Source organism: Dufourea novaeangliae, unplaced genomic scaffold (genome assembly GCF_001272555.1).
Source record: "Dufourea novaeangliae isolate 0120121106 unplaced genomic scaffold, ASM127255v1 scaffold125, whole genome shotgun sequence".
NCBI lineage: Eukaryota > Metazoa > Arthropoda > Insecta > Hymenoptera > Halictidae > Dufourea > Dufourea novaeangliae.
The window spans coordinates 4,495,787-4,514,773 of NW_015374020.1; the positions used below are offsets into that span (position 1 = coordinate 4,495,787).

The 18,987-nt window shown below is 46.4% G+C and overlaps 1 protein-coding gene across 1 annotated transcript; it reads left to right on the forward strand.

Moving 5' to 3' along the window:
- The first annotated feature begins 816 nt into the window (after window positions 1-816).
- On the forward strand, window positions 817-18,699 carry LOC107189096. Its single transcript, XM_015577529.1, has 3 exons — window positions 817-1,843; window positions 13,498-13,694; window positions 18,454-18,699. The coding sequence occupies exons 1-3, from the start codon at window positions 817-819 to the stop codon at window positions 18,697-18,699; spliced, it is 1,470 nt and encodes a 489-aa protein (XP_015433015.1).
- Window positions 18,700-18,987: the final 288 nt, after the last annotated feature.

Consider the following 18,987-nt stretch of genomic DNA (forward strand, 5'->3'; position numbering starts at 1 on the left):
TTTCACGGGAATCACGAGCATGAATTTGACGCAGTGACAGTGTCGCAGACTACTGGTGGTATGCAGAGACATTTCGAGAGCTGAATCCAAAGCTGAGAAGATAATCGATTGTCGTTCGAATAGTTCACCTGGTTCGAGTACAACAAGATTCTTCATCTTCGAACAGGACAGAAAGGGGCTTGTAGGGAGGTCGTCGATTATCAACATCGGGATAATGTTGGCCGCTTGAGTCAAGAGACCTAGAAGGAACCGGACCGTCATGTTGATCTCGTAAAGAAACTGCTTTGACTCTAATGGGGGGATCCGCTCGTGCCGGCTCGGTCGGTCCGCGACGACGCGGCGGATTCCGAGAATAACGGGCTCCGGAATCAGCCAGGATGGCAGTCCGTGAACATTCCCGATGATACTGGAAGCGATTGCGAGCTGATAAACGGCCAGATCGAAGATCTCCGCGGTTAGCTGCGATGACAGATCTTTGTTGGTTGTCGCGTTGATGTTTAACAGTTCGGGTCAACGCGGACGGACCTGACAGTAAAAAGAAAAAAGGACGATGACCTCTCGGTTGATCAATGGTGTTGTTGGTGGTAGATGAACAATTGTAACAAAACAGACCAATTCATACATGTATTAAAAAAGTGACGTCGCGGTAACAAAGTGTATATAGTACAATTAGTTCGAGTGATCATCTCTGAAGTCTCTTCGTAGATTCTCTAAGCCAACCGAAAATAGAGTCCAACATTCACGCTACTCTAGAAAACTAAGATCAACCGCTAACTCGAGACTCGTTGACCAAACGCTAAAGAACAAAAACACATCATGAGCAGCAGCGAGGGGGTTGTGACAGGTCAGAGTACCGGTAGCGATCGTCTCTGCGAAGACGTCGATATGGCAACGCCAACGTCCGCCTCGTCGAACTTGAAACCGCGAAGCGGCAAGATTAGCTTTAGCGTGGACTCCCTGCTGAGCGACATGAAGAAGACAGCCGTTACCGGCGGCGCGTTTGCCAGACGAGAGAGTGAGGATCGATTGGAGTCTGAGAAGAGCCTGGACATAGAGGCCAGATACCGCGAGTTGTTGATGGAACAACAAAGGCTACAGAGCAGAGAGTTGTTGGCGAGACTGAGCCCGCACGGTCTTACGTTCGGCAATCATCATCATCATCATCATCCTACGAGCAGACTGGACCAGGATCATCCGTCGGCTGGCCGGCAGGAGATCCTCACTGTGAAGGATTTCTCCAGAACTACCAGCCACGACAAATCCTCCTCGCCGATTAGAATAGACCAGGAGGCTCAGAGGGATCGGGACGATCGACGGTTGTCCGCGAGTTCGCCGGCCAATCGAATCGCCGAATCGATGATCCAACGGGAACGCGGTCAGGAGGAGGACGAGAGAATCGACAGGATCGCGAATCCACGATCCGTGTCGCCGGTTAGCAGACGTGAAATCATGGACGATCGTAGCGACTCCGAGGCGAATCGTTCCCTGGAGGGCGACCGAACCACCGATCATCTCGATCTCGAGGATCAAGAGATCAGAAGCGTGGGCCAGTCCGAGGATCTGAACGTGATGGACTCGGACTGCGAACTCGAGAGGGACATGGAGAGTAACCAGGAGAAGGAGGAGAAGTCCAGCCCGGTAGTGCCTCAGCCGATTCATCCCGGTGTACAGAGGTCGTCCCAGGGACCGCCTTACCTGGCCGGTGCACCCGGTGCTCCCGGCTGGAATCCCGCGGGATTTCCGCATTCCCTCGCGGGGTTCGCGTGGCTACCCCCACCGCCTCACCCGCACAATCCTCACGGGCATCTTTACACGCCCCATGGAGGACCCACCAGTCCAAACGGTAAGCGCACGATATCGTTTCTCCTGGATCTTGAAATTCTAAACACCACCGGCGGGTGTATCGACCGACGAGAATTTGAAAAATTGTTCAACCACAGAGGCCGACCTTATAAACGATGCAAAAAATGTTATCGAGAGTTCAACATCTCGATCAGCTTACCAGCCCTAATTACTCGCGTGATTTTACATCCGAATCGATCGTCGCGGACGCAATTACCCCCACAGTTAAGATCTCCTTTAACGACTCTCTTGATCGTTCTATGTACGCAAAATCTCGTACTCTGTATAATCCGTATTAGGCGGTCGCATTATCGAGCTGCTGCGCAGACAGGCCTCGGAGACACGGACATTTATACGATTGTAGAACAGGGCATAATCTTCGAGGGGACGAAACGCGAAGCTGGTTAAGTGGTTGGGGCGTCGCGATGGATGTCGTGCACAAAGCTCGTGCAAAATGGTAACCGGTACGAGTAAACGCTTCGAAATTTAGACGGACCACGGAAAGGTGGCCCACCGATTCGAGACCAAACCTGGCTCCCATTATTCACCAGCATCAAAGCCATCGCAATGGCGACGCTCGTTAGAATATTAGCCGTGCGTCGGGTACGCTACTTATCATGCCGATTTACGGGTCACGGCGTAACTAACTCACCTCCGTGAATCGTTAGTCTCTCGTTTCTTTGCCCGCATATCGGCGAGGATTTCCCGGGGCGGTCGGCTTACAATGTTGATGATTAGGAGGTACTAGGGCCGGGCTGCTGGTCTCAGCGCAACTCGCACGACATCCGTGGCACGCAGGCCCATAACGCTCCATATTAGCGTCGCGGCGATCACGCGAGAACCCGGTTATTATCGGAATTACGTGCTAAAGTATTCGACCCCCTTGGCACCGCTTCTCCTCGCCGCACGCAGTATGTAATTGAAGGCTGCTAACTCGAAAGTTGTCAACTCGGAAAAGCCTTTTCCCGTTCTCGCTAGAGATACACTGTCGCTCGACGTCACTTAGACCAGAGATGTGCTAATTCATTACTTAGATACAGAGTTTCGAATAACAAATCAAAGATAAAAAAAAGTTCTTCGTCATTTTTAATCGTTCAAACGTGGAAATTCCTATTTCTGTTATGTAATGAAATAACATTTCTTCTTAAACGAGTCGCATTTCATTATGTACTATTCGAAGAAAATTCTGCCCAACTCTGGTTTGGACGACACTTATCTTCTGAGAGAACGAAGGTTTCTATGCACAGAAAGATTTCTGTCAGCCTTCTGATAACTTCTACGATCTTTAAGTCGACTCATTTTGTCGATATATCGAGATCACATTATATTCGCGAGAAATGGCAATCGAATTGCGGTGAAGTTTCACCCAGCATCCTCGCTACCCTTCGACCGTATGAATCAGTAGATCACCAGCTTCCTTGATTTCGTTCCACAAACGTCAAGCAGAATTCCGCTCGGCGGAGAGCCCCTCTGGAGACCTATCAGCCATGCCTCCGGAGGAACCGATCAACCTCTCTCGATCGGCCGAGATCGCTTTGCAACTAGGCTATTAGGACACGGAGGATCCTTCACGTTTCCTGGCGATACGCTAAACGGCGATTTTTATCGCTCGTTAGACGGACACTGTGTGTCGCAATGAAACTCTGTTCCGCCGATCGCGATGAAGAACACAAACGTCGCGGCGGCCTATCTAGCGCAGACCGATCGTTCGTAACTCCGGATCGGAGGGGAGAACGATGTTGCAAGATTATCCTACATCTTTCAAGGATCCCATATTCCATCAATTAACGTCTAACGATCATCGAAGTAAAAAGAATCCAGCGCTCGCGTGTATCGAGGAACCCTTACGTTCCCTTATGGATCGAATAGGCACGATAGGGGCGTAAATGTTTTATTTCTCATAACTAGACCAAGGACCGTAGCAGGGTTAATACGTCAACAGCCGCGAAATAATCGGTCGATTCAACAATGCCAGTTTTCGATTCAAGAATCGATCTAGCAGAGGGAACGCACCGCCACAGCAATGCCCCACCTCGTGGCCTGCAGCGCCTAACATCCACGCCTGGTTAGACTTAATTGACGATTTTACCTTAACGGCGCGCGGTCCCCGGTTTGTACCGGCCTCTTAAACGATACCTTTCCTCGGCTCTCGCGGCTTTCGTATGTTTCTCCGTTGACACGTGTACCTTCGGGCCCAATTAAAATTTTTACCCCGGCCCCCGAGCGAACCGCTCGCTCTTGCGATCCTCCAGCGGGTTACGGTGCGTTTTCCATTAGGGAGACGACGATTCAATTCGGCGCGACCCAAGCTTTCTTCGGGATCGGTGAACGAACGGTAAATTGTGCGTGTGTATCTTCGATTCTTGAACCAGTTGCTTCGGGAATTAAATGTTGGACTCGGATTATTGAACCTCTGGTGTTCTCCAATTGTAGGAATTTCTGAAGGTTGTGTAGAGGAGGCTATACAGTTTTTCTGATCTGGTGACATTGTATATAGGTTACTTTTGTAGGATTTCTAGACCTATTTCTGCTATCAGTTTACTAATTCACAATGGTCTTTGCATCATCCCTACACCTCTGCAGTCATCGTCCGGAAAGGACCGAAGCAAAGTAGCGGAAAGCGGAGCGAAGCCCTCGAACTTCCACCGGGCAATAATACACCGGTCAGCGCGTAATGAGAAACTCGCGCCGTTTCCAAGAAAGAAATCCGTAAGACCATTACGGGAGCGTGGTCTCTCGCCGTGTAGGAAAGTCAAGGAAGGAGAGAACGGCCCTCAGGTGTGGTTGTTCTCTCCGTCGTGGCTTCCATCCGGCCTAAATGGCGAGTCAAAAATGGGGTGTGTGTGAAGCATGGTGGAGTGCTTCTTTTCGGAGCGTACAACGGGGACTCGAGAGGCACATGATAGAGTCATACATGACTCGGGGGCCATCCATAATGCATTCAAGCTACGGGGTAAAAACTGCCCTTGTTAGGTACGCCCTGGCACACCCAGCTTCCTGGCCAGCGTCATCTACTCTCGCCGTTTTTGCGGATGATAACGACAAACCGTTCGCCTCCTGTCTCTCCATCCTATCCCTTTCTTTCTTCCTCTCTCTCTCTCTCTCTCTCTCTCTCTCTCTCTCTCTCTGTCTTTCTCATTCTAGCTGGCTCGATCCGTAGTAGCAGCAACGCGCCCCCTTTCGCTTCTTCCTGTCCTCGTCCTCTACTGTTTTTCGTTCGCGTAGCGCGAGACCAATTACCTGCCGTTCTCTCCCGACCACGGCTCCAAAGACCGTCCGTTACGAATTTTCTTGGCGCGCCGCGTTTCTTCGGGACCCGCTCACGGGTCCGCTCGCTGATTAGACGTGGCGAACGAGTTTTTTCCTCCCCTGAGGGGTGGGGAGGGGGCGGTATCGCGGTCATGGGCGATCGAATTCGACGAAAGTTTGCCCCTCTGTATCGTATATTCATCTCGGTGATCCATGGTAAGGTCTAATTAGGATCTGTAGAGATGAAATTTTTCTATCGGTTCTCTTTGTACGATCATGGAACTGAATTTATTGGTTGTTTCTCTGCGTAAAGCCTCCCGACCAGTACGCCCCGTGTAATTAATTCAATTTGTAAATGGACGGCGTTGACTCACTGTCGCGTGAGCATTGAACTTTCCCGTACATCCATTACACCTTTCCTTTCGCGTCTTGCGAGCGTTGCGCACTTTGTGGGATTGTATTCCTATTTGTTCCGTCGTTCCGTTTATGAATTGGTGATCATGCCGAACGAATTAGAGGAACAACGTATCCGCATAATTCTGTACGGCTGACAATACTCCAACTATACTCCGTGTGTCTCTGTACTTCAGAAGCATCCCTCACAGTCTCTTCAACGTATGAATTATATATCTCCGCGACATTAAATACTGGCTACTGGCAATATCCCAACATACACTCCCAACCATCTCCCAAGCCCATTGCTCATCTTCAGAATCGTCTGCTCGTAATTTTCTCGGTCGACAGAATCGAGAATACACCCTTCCACACCGCAAACCAATGCGTTGCGACGCTTCGTCGAAAAATTCGACGGTGAACGGTCCATTCGCCTCTCCTGGGGGGTAGTTATCGGCAAAGGGGATGTGATACGCGGTCTCGTCCAGCCAATAGATAATCCAGAGGCAACGCCGTTGGGCGTTGGCTTTCGAAAATTATGAATACGGACGTCATTTATAACGCTCGAACTCCACCGTCGGTCCGGCACGCATTTATCTGCCTGGGCCTCCGCGCGAGCGACCGTGCGCGCGATGAATTAACGACGCCCGTAACCCGCGTCCAATGATGTTCCACAAAATATTTCGAACGATTCATCATTCCCCGTTCGCTGTAATTATACGACCACAGGCCTCTGTGGCGTTTCTCGCCTGTGGCCCAGGCGCCGATGCAGCCGCTTTTCCGGAAGCGCAGCCGTCGGGGAAAACGCCGCCCATCGAGGCGTTAATTGCCGTGAAACAAGCCCGTTCTTCCTCTGTATTAAACATCAACGACGAAGAGTCTTTGGATGTTCTAGTGGAACTCTATGTAGTGTCTCGGGGTGGAAATGATGACAGAAATTCAGGTGATGAATATGGGAGAAAGTCTGAATTTCATGGAATTTCGAGGTGAAACGACTGTTATTGGGACGTGGAAGATCGTGGTGTGGTGTCGCGAGGGTTTAATGGGGAATGATGGATGGCGTAAAATTGGAATCTTGGCCGAAGAAGCACGGTGTAAACTGGCTTGTGACGGAATTTGAAGAAAATTGTACGTTCAGCCGGATTTGCATATATGAGCCTAATTCTGTCGAAGGTGTACAGTGTTTTCTCAGCATTGCATTTGGTTCTGGTTCACATCAGATCTCTCTGAGAGTAATCGGAATTGATTTCTACAAGCAACTTCTTCCTAATTCGATCATCGATGCTTAAGCATAAAAAAATTAAGTTGTACTTCACTATTAACCACTTCCAAGATGTATCTCTCCTCTGAATTTCATTTAAGTTATGGACATTCGAGCACCACCGAGGGCCAACTAAATATAATCGACACGATAACGCGATCGTCGAAGCAAAGTCTCCCAAATACCAGCGGAATTTCGTTTCGGTCCAATTAAGCGTTCGAATCAATTAACATTCGTTCTCGAAAAAAGTAATCGAACGGCGTTGCCAACAGTGGCACGGGGAACAGGCCACTTATACCACGTTTCCCCTGCACCAAATCGATATCGATTCGGCTCGATTTTTCGCGCCAATTATCCGTCGAACGATAATAAGCCTTACGTAACCGGAATAATTATTAATACGTTAATTAGCGGAGCGTCTGCTGGCAAGTCGTCGCGCGAGTCGCTTTCGAACGTTGGCCAGGCTTTCTCGACGAAACGACGACGTCGCCCCCGGGTATGTACGTGGGTATATTCGACAAAGACCGGCGAACAATGCGATCACCGCGTCTAATACAGCCCCTCCCTCCCCCTGGCATCGTTAGTCCCGGCGCAGCAGCAATAATCGTGCGTCTATGCGCGCACGGTAATTAACAGAAATTAATTAGCGACCGAGAAGAACATATTGATCGGGCGGACGGCGGCGACGGTTCGCTTGTATCCGCGGTGATCCGTAGAGATCCGCGCTATTCCTCCGATCCAAAGAGGACCCTACCTCTTTCGAGGTTGATTCAACATGCCTCGAATAGTATGTTACCGGCCGTTGTTTCTTCAGTAAGAACATATTCGATAGTCAAACCTCAATGTTCAATGCTGGAAATAAACGTTTCATTAGAGAGTCGCCAAAGTCCATTGAACGAAAGGATCGTGTTTTTCGACGACTTCTAATTGCTCGTATCGCGCCTGGACTAATAATAACATTAACGACTTTATTGTACACTTATAGACAGGAAATAAATTAGAAGTAAAGAAATAAATGGCATACGAGGCCGAAATAAAAGAACGTAGTCGTGTGATTGGGAAAAAACTAGGTTCTGCTGGAAAGTGAAGCGAAGTGAAATCTTAATAACGCAATATAGGTACACCATCCGCCAAAAGTATATATAAAGTAGGATCAAGTTTGATAATTGAAGAAAGAGAAAAATATTGCTCTACAAAAATTTGATAAAAGTAACACGCTAAAACTTATTGTGAATCATTTGTATATATGTATATTGATTCCGTAACTTTCATTGTATCGTATCAGAATAATGAGTTACTGTTCCATCAATCATGAACTCTGTTCCCATTTTTTTGACCGGTAGTGTATATACGTACTTTCTGTGCTGAAACTAATTATTATACTTCGACTGCAAACAACGGAAGCACGCATAAATAAATATTTACCGTGTTACTTCGAAGTATTACACATACCATCGTCTCGCATTCTGGCGAATTAAACTGAAGATCGTGGTTTGATGCAGTCGCGAACGTCGAAAGAGTGAAAGTTCGAAGATTCCCCCCGCGGGGGAACCCGCGGATTTCCGAGAAAGAACTGTAACAACTCTGTGTGTCGAAACATGCAAGAGGATGTTATTAAATCCCCGTCGAAAGAAACCGTGTCCCGCTGATAAGACAAGCACAACCGGAATTACTCGAGCGTTCTTTTTTTCACAGGGAATCTGGACCCCTGCGCGATAGGAGAAAGCAATTAGTCGGGTGCCGATGTAAGATCGAGTGAAATCAAATGCCCATAAAATCGCCGCGGTTTGCTCGTTAATTAACAGCAGAATCTGAGAGTTATTCGGTGGAAAAGTACCCACGGGCACCGAGATCTGTTCGGTTTTTCTCAGAGATAACACGCGTATCGACACAACAGGAGGAGAAAAATTGTCTTGTTATTAATTGCTGATTTGTCGCGATCCATTCGTATACACAGGGCCCTCCCTACCTACATATTTAACACCCTGTTGTATCTGTTCGGGAAAAGCACGACGAATTCCCATCCGTAGTCGTTCCCATAAATTCATCTCGTGAGTATAAAATAGCCGTGGATGAAACGGGTTTCGTCTTTCGGTTTCTCGCTGCGATATCGACGCGCGGACAATTCGCGTTATATCGCCGCGGCCAGCCGCGATATCTCACTAATAACCGGCCCCGGCCGCGGTGTGCTTCTTATGAACGCCAATTAATTCCCCGCTAATTAAATGTTCCCATGATTTATGATCGATACGTCTGCAGACGCACGCGTGTACACACGTACATAGTATTTATATACGTGCGAGTTCCATTGATCCTAACGCGAGTGCCTGCGACGATGATTCTTGCTCACGCGTGATTCCAACCCCGTGGACAAAGATATCTTGGAGCGGTCTGTTTACGACGACAAACCAGACGAGGACCGTGTAGGTAGACGGCTTCATTAAACATTTTAAGCGTTGATTAACTTGTACCCGAACACAGCGATCACTGAGGCTTCCGCGCTTTCTACAATTAATTACCGACGATTACGATTTATCTTTGGCGCGCAACCTGATTCGTAACGCCCGATATCATTTTGCTTCTCGAGAGTCTCTTTCGATGTATTCGGACGAGTTTTTCCCCCCGCTCGCGGCCTACTTGCGGTGATTTCGACGCGAATCGGCCTTAAAACAGCTCGTGTTTCAGCGAGTTTGCGTGGAAGAAACGCTATTTATTTACCGTCCTCTTATCTTCATGTTGTCTTGGGAGCTTCAGTGTCATCTTATGAGAGTGAATTGTTTATAAATTATGTGGCGGCATAGATTCGCTAGCATTTCGATCGATGCGATAAAGTGGTGTGAAAGATTAAAAGTGTGGTAGAAGACAATTTTTTTAAAAAATTGCATTGGGGAGACGCACAAAAGAAATGCACAAAATCCGTCCTCTATATATCACTTACAGTGACTCGCAAATTTATTCACGAAAGACTGTCACATTAATTTGACTGAATTACGTACCAACCTGCGAATTTCATTTGAAAATTACGAAAAACTTATCAGAAAATAATAACAAAAGTAATTTGCATAAAAATCGTTACAATTAATTACTGTTACGAAATTATGTGAACGAATGTGTGTCGCTATACTAACGTGTCCGTTCGTTACTAGTTATTTCTACTTATAACATTTCGCTGCAAGTAGAAACAGTGGCCAATAGACAGACATAGATGAATTCACCCGTTCGTATCGCAGTCAATTACCAGAATTTGTATTCGTTACGTCAAGCGGATAGTTGTCACCCGCCAGCTGCGATAAACGCGCATTATCAATTCTTATTAAATAAATATCCTCCTCGGTACGCCTAAATCTCCGTTCCAGATCAGCCGACGGGTCCCTTCGTTAAAAGCTCGAGACACATCCAGTACTCAGACTTCCGCGTATATAGGACCGCCGGGTCAGAAACAATGCATCGGGGGCCCGGTCGAATACGAAAGGGAACAAAACTTCCGGCGCGTGTTAGACACACACACACATACACACTGTGTCCTGCGCAGGTGCTTTGTACACGCGCTAACGCAGAAACCTACGGCCCTGCGCAAGATATATTTCCACGGGCAATCCCGAGCGAACGTTTAATTAGCAGAAATTAATTAGCGTCTAAGAGGAACATATTGATCGGTTATGTGAACAGACTAGCCAACCGACCCAGTCGATACCGAGCGAAAACGAGAGGGGAGGGGAACACACCGGTCTTCTGAATGGAAAGACGTGATACCGATGTCGCGACAGATCCGCTCGACAATGCCGCCAACCGGTGCCCCGTTTTTTGTACGTCGGCCGATCGTTAATTAGCGCGGGGAATTCGCCGTTGCCCCCGCGGTTGCCGCGAAATCGTCATCCTTTCGACTCGAGCGAACGATCCGAACAGTTTTTGCCATCGGTCGAACAGTTCTGGTTCCGATGGGTACTCTACCGATTGCGCCCTGGACACACCGATCGACGATTAACGACGGTTAACCGATTGATGCCCCCTCCCCCTTTTTTTTGCCATGTGGGAGGGCAGGAACGTTGGCCCCGCGAATTTTCTCCCCACGGAAATCGCAATTACCGGCGAACGGGACACCGAAAACGGCGTCGTAAACATTGATTGGCTCGAGGGACTTTCTAATGGGCACGGGTCGATCTTTGTTGGTGCGTACGTGTCCAGGACTCTGGTTCTTGTTAATGAGGGAAATGATGGTTGATTGATCGTAGCGCGGAGACGGGTGGAATTAACTCGTTTAACGGCTCCGATGTGCCATTTTTCGATCGCATATCGATATCGACGTATGAGAAACTGTAGGGTTATCCAAATTCAAAAAGCGATCCAAAAGAAACGATGCGTAATTTTCAGGTAGAGCACGTTCGTTGAGAAAAGAAAAAAGGGGGCGCCCACTACCAGGAAAGAGACGAAATTGGCTAATTACGCGGGGTACGAGTCAATCGTCGGCCATCGACACGACGATAATTATCGTCGGAGAATTAAACGGTCGCATAACCGGCGGAGACAATTTATTTTTTACGATTCAATTTCACCGCTCGCTCCAATCCCCCCTCCAACATTGGTCGCAGCGCGGTACACGAGAACCGACTGTATAAATTGGGAATTAACAGGCGGTGATTGCGGTGAAACCAGCGTGTGCGATCGACGAGCGAATAATTTATGTAGACACTGTCGGGGAGCATTGATCGTTAACGCACAGAAACCGAGGCTCGGTTTTCGCGCTGGATCGCGTTTTTCGTATACTATCACGGCGAGTCCGTGTTTCTTGCGGGAATAACGAAAGCGGACGTCGTCGTCGCTACGCAGGTGGCTCGTGTCGAGCTAGAGACGAATTTGTTGGAAACCTCGCCGTTCGATCGAACAGCTAATTCGAAGATGCAGAATGTCTCGCTGTATTTGGTCATGGAGAAGTTTAATGCATTCCACTTTATCCTTCGATCGGAACGTTCCACACGTAATTCCAAATGGTATTTTACCTTTCAGTATTTTCTACGTTAATACCGACCATTCCGATTTATTTAACTGAAAGTGCCGAATGTTCCAAATTTCTATAGCAAATTTTTCTTAATCCAAATAGGTTATACTGCATTTTTCTCGATTTTTCTATGCACTGAAATTCTCGTTCGATACGTTTAAATGGCCAATTTTCTTGCAGAGATAAATATCTGTAACAATCGGTTGAGTGTGACGGTTAGATTCAGGGGAATTCATTCGTGAATTCTATCTACGATATTAATTTCCAGCTCCTATCGGTCGGGTGGGTGGGGTGGATGGTGGTGGTAGTAAAAGTCTGTCGAATATCGAGAGGGATGAAAGCGTGCTTTCGCGATCGATCCCGTCCGCGTCGCGTTAATTAACGGCCGGCCGGCGGACGTTATCGCGGTGCCGCAGATAATTATTATGCAATGCGTGCACGGAAATAACGAGCCGATAATTTTGCGCCATTCGAACAAATCTGCGCAAACATGATTAATATTACGAAGTTGGTGCCTCCGCTATCGGATATATTCGGACGGGGTTAGGGAGGTGGGGAGGAGGGACGACGGTTTATGCCTATCGGTGTGTTTCGTGACATAATTAACGATAACGATATCCGAAAGCCACTCCTCCTCTTCGTTTTTTTTTCCATTAACCGTAGGTACCGTATTTTTAATTCCCGGTTCGCCGTGAAACGAAAAAACGAGCGATTGTTTCTCGTTCGTCGTGCATAAATAGACGTTAAATAAGCAAGCATAAACATCTGTAAACACATTTTATCGGGCACCCGGGACGCGCGCGATACGTACACGAAAAGAGAAACACCGTGTGCAATTGGAAATTTCTCTCTTTTTCTCTCCTCGTTCCACTCGCAGCTGGCGGCGAAATTGAGCGATTTATCAACGCGACGATAGCCAAGTCCCATAATTATGCAGGTTATGGCACCGGTAGGAGAAAATAATTCGCCGGCCGATATCTTAATCCCACCTTCGTAACGTAATCGCTGCGACGTTAATTACCACGGTTGTACACCGACCGATCGTCTAACGAGGAATTCGATCGGTTACATTGTAGCCGTTACACGGTGTTGAATTCACGACCACGTGTGCGCCACGCGGTAACGAAACGCTCGAGGAATATTTTATTATGCTGTTTCCGCGATTAAACGAATGTTCCGTTTTCTGGCCTTTACACACACCGCTTCTGAGTGATTTTGTAACGATTCAATGTCGTTAATCTTCCGTGAATTAGCGCAAACTATCGCTGAGAAACATGAAGCTGTCTTTAACGTTTAAATGACGAAGTCCTCTTCGCACAAATCGATCTACTTTCTCATAAATATTGATGATAAAGGGGACATGAACAGAAATAGACGATCTTTGCGCCTGGAGTAGAGGTGGATCTACGGTTGTTATAACATTTTAACACAGTTACATTGTGTTTTATTGCTCTTTCAAAACCTTCAATCCCTATTACTCAATTGCTTCCAGCATTTTTTAAATTGTTATATTCATCAATTTTGGTAGGATTTTAATTTCTGGAAGTTTTTTGCTTTAAAATTCTTTGGTGGCCAATAACTTGGAATTTTTAGAATCGATTGATAATTCTTCTTAGGCAAAATCAAATTTCTTAGAATCTGAAAGACAGATTTATCCTGAAAAAAGTCTTCATTTCCTAATTTACGAGGTTTCACCTAGAATCCCTACCGATCCTGTATTCGCGAACTAATCCGCAGTTTTTCGGATTGATTACAGGTGACTTGAGGCTGCCCGGTCCAGGACCAGGGCCCGTCAGGTGCACCCTAAGGAAGCACAAGCCGAACCGAAAGCCGAGGACGCCGTTCACCACGCAACAGCTGCTCTCCCTCGAGAAAAAGTTCCGCGAAAAGCAGTACCTGACCATCGCCGAAAGAGCGGAGTTCTCGTCCTCCCTTCACCTCACGGAAACGCAGGTGAGACTCGTACGGGGAGCGGCCATTAAGCTCTGGCCAATTATCAATTACGATTAACCATAAGCGGACTGTCTCGCGCAGACTTGTTCATGCAGATGTATCCGTTGGAAAAGCGCATTCCGTCTCTCCTTTTGCTCTTTACAGATCTTTTCGATATATAATGTGGCGACGAAAAGTACTTGGACAATTTTATTTACTGTAAATTTATTTTTTTAAGAGAACGAAATTGAAAATGGGGTATACTCTGCATCCAAATTGTTTGCTCAGAATGTTTTCGAAATAATTTACTAATGGACATTGCACGTACTGACTACCATCCGCAACGTATAAAGTGTTACTTTATTTAATGCTCCGTCGTTATTACCGAGTAGTTAATGACCATCCATTAAGTATATTTGCACTGTCAACATTCTTTCGACGTGTGGATAACTGTCAACAAATTGTAGTTAACTCAGTATCTGTAAATTTGTACCATTGTAACAATTTATAACTTATTACACTGTACGTGTGAAGAATTTCCGATACTCGACTCAATCCTCTCCATTACAAGGAAATACAATTAATACCCAATTGTCCCAGAAAGCGTACATGATTCGTTTAACAGCTTCATAATCCTTTCGAAACTGCTGCCAACTTTCGAAGCACACACTTCGGTATACATAAACAACGTCTATTTCCACAGAGTTCGTTCTTGAAACCACCGATTGGCCATTATCGTCTGGGCATGTCTTTCGGACGGGTGGTCCCATAAAATGGTGTGTTTCTTTTTTCATCCCCCGTCTGTATTTTATAATTGCCCGGCGGGACGCAGTTCGGAAACGAGCGAATTCCCGTCTGCTCCTCGCATCAGATATATCGCATTGATGCGGCTAATTACACGCCTTTCCGCAGAGCGGCACGCAATTAGCATGATTGACGTTAATTAAATTGACTGTAATGAAATGATATTATGTTTAATGTTCGTATCGCGAGAGATGATCGACGGACGCTCATTTACACGGGTACATGTATAGTACCTTCAGTTATTCTATAATAAACTGAAATAACATAATATCTGGAAATGAAAAAACATTGAAGATATTGTACTTTGTAATGATCCAATATTTTGTTCAAGTGGAGAAATGTCTCTTGAAATCCTAGAAGACTACAGAAAATAGGCTATGCGTCTGGCCGTAACATTCTGAATCTACTTCAAACTTTTGATACAAATGCCAACCCTCTTCTGCTCATACACAACATAAAAATCACAACTTTATTATATTCTCAGTTATTTCTAGGAATTATTGAACAGTAAATTCCATTCTTCCCTTTCGACAACAATGTTTGAGCCTAAGATTAATGATTTATCATAAAATCGTAAAGAATTGACATAACCACTCTCTTTTCGAATATTACCGAAAGAAAATTCACTCGAAGGGGGTGTATACTCGCAATAAAACCGACACACAGTTGGTTCCTAACGAGGCTAGGCATACGTTGTACCCTGACACGTGTAATAGCCAAAAAGACCGTCGCGATGCGGCTATTATCGTGCGGTTAGCGTGTTCGGATACACTTTGCGCATTCATTACAATGCATCAGACGAAATGAAGCTTCGTCGTATTCATTTGCTTAGATAAGCTACGATCGTCCCCGCCATCCTCTCCTCCCCGCCGTCCTGTCCTCGCCGCCCTTCCGAAACACCCAGTTCCCTCTCTCCTTTCATTATTCACCGGCGACGAAGAGGTATGTTCGCGATTTAGGCTAGCGATATTCACGCCGTTAGAATGCAATTGCGCCGTTCGTGGAAATGCCTTCGCGAGCCCCGTAGATCGATCCTCTCCATCTTCAGAAAAATTTCACTTTAATTCCTCCGCCCATCGTTCGGAGAAGAGAAATGAGTTTCTAATTGAAGTCCAAGATGCGTATGAAATATAAATCATGCACTTATCAATTTTAAATTGTACAGCGAAGATAAGAGGGTCTTGGAAATGATAATCTCTTTAGCTTCTAATTGGGTATACTCGGTTGGAATATATTCTGGAACGATTTGTACGAGATCAGAAGATGTGAGAGAATAATCTCTATAAAAACTAAATTACTCTATTAATGAAGATACTCTCGATCGCAATAATTCTACAGCTAGTAGTGTCTTTACGTGAGTTTTACTCTGCAATTATCAGATGATATCTCGTGAAGCAGTAATAGGTTACGAAAAAAAAGTGTATCTTAGACACTCGTTAAGTAATCGCATCGCAAAAACTAAAGGGAAATAAAACAGTATGTACCTACACAATCTGTGGAACATTGATAATAATGAGGTGCATATAAAAATCTAGTACTCATTATAAAGTACACACATTCGAATCATCAACCAAACAGACTTTATTCTAAGGTCTATCGAGCAACGTATAGTTGCCAAACGGCCATCCAAGAACCTAATACTATTTTGATAATTCACTCGAAACTTAATACTATCGAATGACGGTCCACCAAGTTGTGTTTACCAGTCGCGTCCCTGGAAAATTACTCAGGGAACGTGGCAACGCGTTTAGCCTACGACCGTGAAAAACCGGAAGTCGTAGCTGGCCAAGAAAAACCCCTCGCGGAATATCGCAATATGTCTTACCTACGGGAGAGGCCAGGTACGATTTGATTGCGCATTGTCACGCGACGCGAGATTTCTAACTTTCTAAGCGACGAGTATCTTCCCGCCTAGGCGTCACGTACGCATGTATGTATGTATGTATGTATGTACGTACGTGCATACTTACGTTTCCCGACAACAGGTCTGATTTATTAAGGAGCCCGCGATTTATATCGTTTTTCTTCTCTTATTCCCGCATCTGCACTTTTATTTACCCTTGCCAAGTGCAACGTTATACCGATTTTAGCGATCAGATTACGGCTCCTTGAACTCATTACGCGTGCTACAGCGGCCCTTCGCTTAATGCTAATTCACGCGGAGCCTGCGTGCATTACGATAAAAATAATGCCTGGAATGGAGGACTGTGTGATAGCAATGAGCAACTTGTTGTCAGTACGCATATATGAGGAGTCTTTCCGATAGTAACGCTTTCATCGAGATCGTATACACTCCTGAATGAAGAACTAAAATTCGAATGGCTGGTGTTTGTGTAACTTGAAAATCTTCTGAATAATTCAATTTGCTGAGACACTGAGTTCTGAAGTTGCATTTACCGAAGAAATCACTGGATAACCCAATCGCTATTAAAGCAACCTATAGAGCACTTCATAACGTATTTTCTGGGCACTACTGACATAAGAAACAATTTTTAATAGTTTATGTAGAGGAGTATATTAAATCTTCATTTCGATCTATACTACAAAATCTTTAGGTCCATTATTACGCCTACACGTTGATCAAAAGTTCCTGAAACACCCCTCGCGCCCCTTTGATTCGTAATCGTTGCATCATTCATAAAACTTCCATCCGAGAACTTCTGTTGTTGCATTCGGTGTTGAATATTAACGAATATAATTGCTCGTGACAACCAATCCGAAACGGCCGCTCCGAACGAAACAACCCGATCTAATTAGCCGCGGCACCAGCGAACCTCGGAAGCGGCCATTAATTCGCTGTTTCTCGATCTCGTTAATCGTGCACCGCTCTTAGTGCGAGCAGAAAATTTTCCGGGGAACGATTGTCCGATGGAAATCTCGTGCCGCTCCAACGATTACTCGAACGGGGGAAATTCTCGAGGATCGAGGCCCTTCAACGATTACTCGAATAGGAAAACTTTAAGGATCGTGGACCCTCGCTCATCCAAATCTCTCGAGGAACGCGTGTCGTGATTCGGCGTCTGACCAAACAGAGAAAGAATTGTCCGGCGACTGTGCAAATACAATTATGGCGATGGAAGGTTTACCGAACCGGCGCGGAACGTCGAGATCCAGCAAAATTCGAGACGCGCCGCACATATTTTTCCGCGTGAGCCATGTTTCCAAGCGGCGAATTCCACCAGGCACGAACGGAGCCGATATCACTTGGCTTTCACCAATTTGAGGCGGCTAATTACGCGCTAAACGGCCGTTCATGCCGGCACCGTGACCGGCATCTTTTCTACTCGCTGGTACCCTCTAGTTAGATCCCGCTTACGTATATCGCTGATCGATACCGTAATTATTTAATTACGCGGTACCGTATCGAGCCGGCTGTGCTCGACCGCCCCCGCTGATCCCTGGCATTTTCCTCGTCGCTCGTGAATGATTTCCATCGGATGTAATTGGATAGACGGCGACCGGGGGGACATAAATATTGGAGGAGAAGTGGAAGATGCGATTCCACTGACGAAACGGAATATCTTGTTAATTTGATCCCGGGATTTATGTTTGTACGGACGTAACTGCGAACATGGTGTTTTATGCACGTTGTGAACTGACTACTCTTCTCTGCTTTCGAGATTCTTTCAGCGCGTTGACATGAAAAAAAATGTTCAATTTCTATTTTATCGCGTAAAATATGCCTTCATAGGTGGATCCACTATTCGGAAAAATGTCATAATTTATTGTAAAGTCCAATACTTCCAGGGAAATAGCACTACCATCACTTTGTGACCGGGTCCGCTTGGACCCGAGTGTCTAAAAGCCATATCCAACTCATCGATTTATAAATACAATTTATGCTAGAAGTTGTTCATATTTGATCGTATAAAAAAAGCAGGTATTTTTTTAATAATCTTCCTCAAATCCAAAAATGAGAAATATCCTCGGTAACGTTTTTGTCTAACTGACCGTATCCATTTTCTTCGTGTTCCAGGTGAAAATCTGGTTCCAGAATAGACGCGCGAAGGCGAAGCGGTTGCAAGAGGCGGAAATCGAGAAGCTCAGGCTGTCAGCGAGGCCGCTGTTGCACCCGAGTTTCGGCTCGGGCCTGATGTTCTCTGGAGTGGGGCCCCCTGGAACACCAGGAGTGCCTCCCTTCATCGCGGCGGCCATGGCTAGGCACACCCATGTCGCGGCCGCGGCAGCCATGTTCATGGGGCCCCCTGGACACAGGCCTTAATAAGGCAGACGACTCGGAGCCGCGCGAGCCCAAGTCGCTCGTATCCTGGCCGGTCTGCCTCGTCTCGACGACACAAACGACGGAGTGCCAGAAGATGTTGAATAACCAGAGGCTTTGGAAGATCAAGAGGATCGAGTGGACCTCGAGGGGTGACGACTACGCGACGCTGATCTCGTTCTAGAAAAGACCGCTTGGAAGACGATACGTTGGAAACGAAGATGGAACTCTGTCCGAAGAGGAATTCTGCTTTGAAATAGATGAATGGTGATTGCTTCTCGAGAGTTTGGA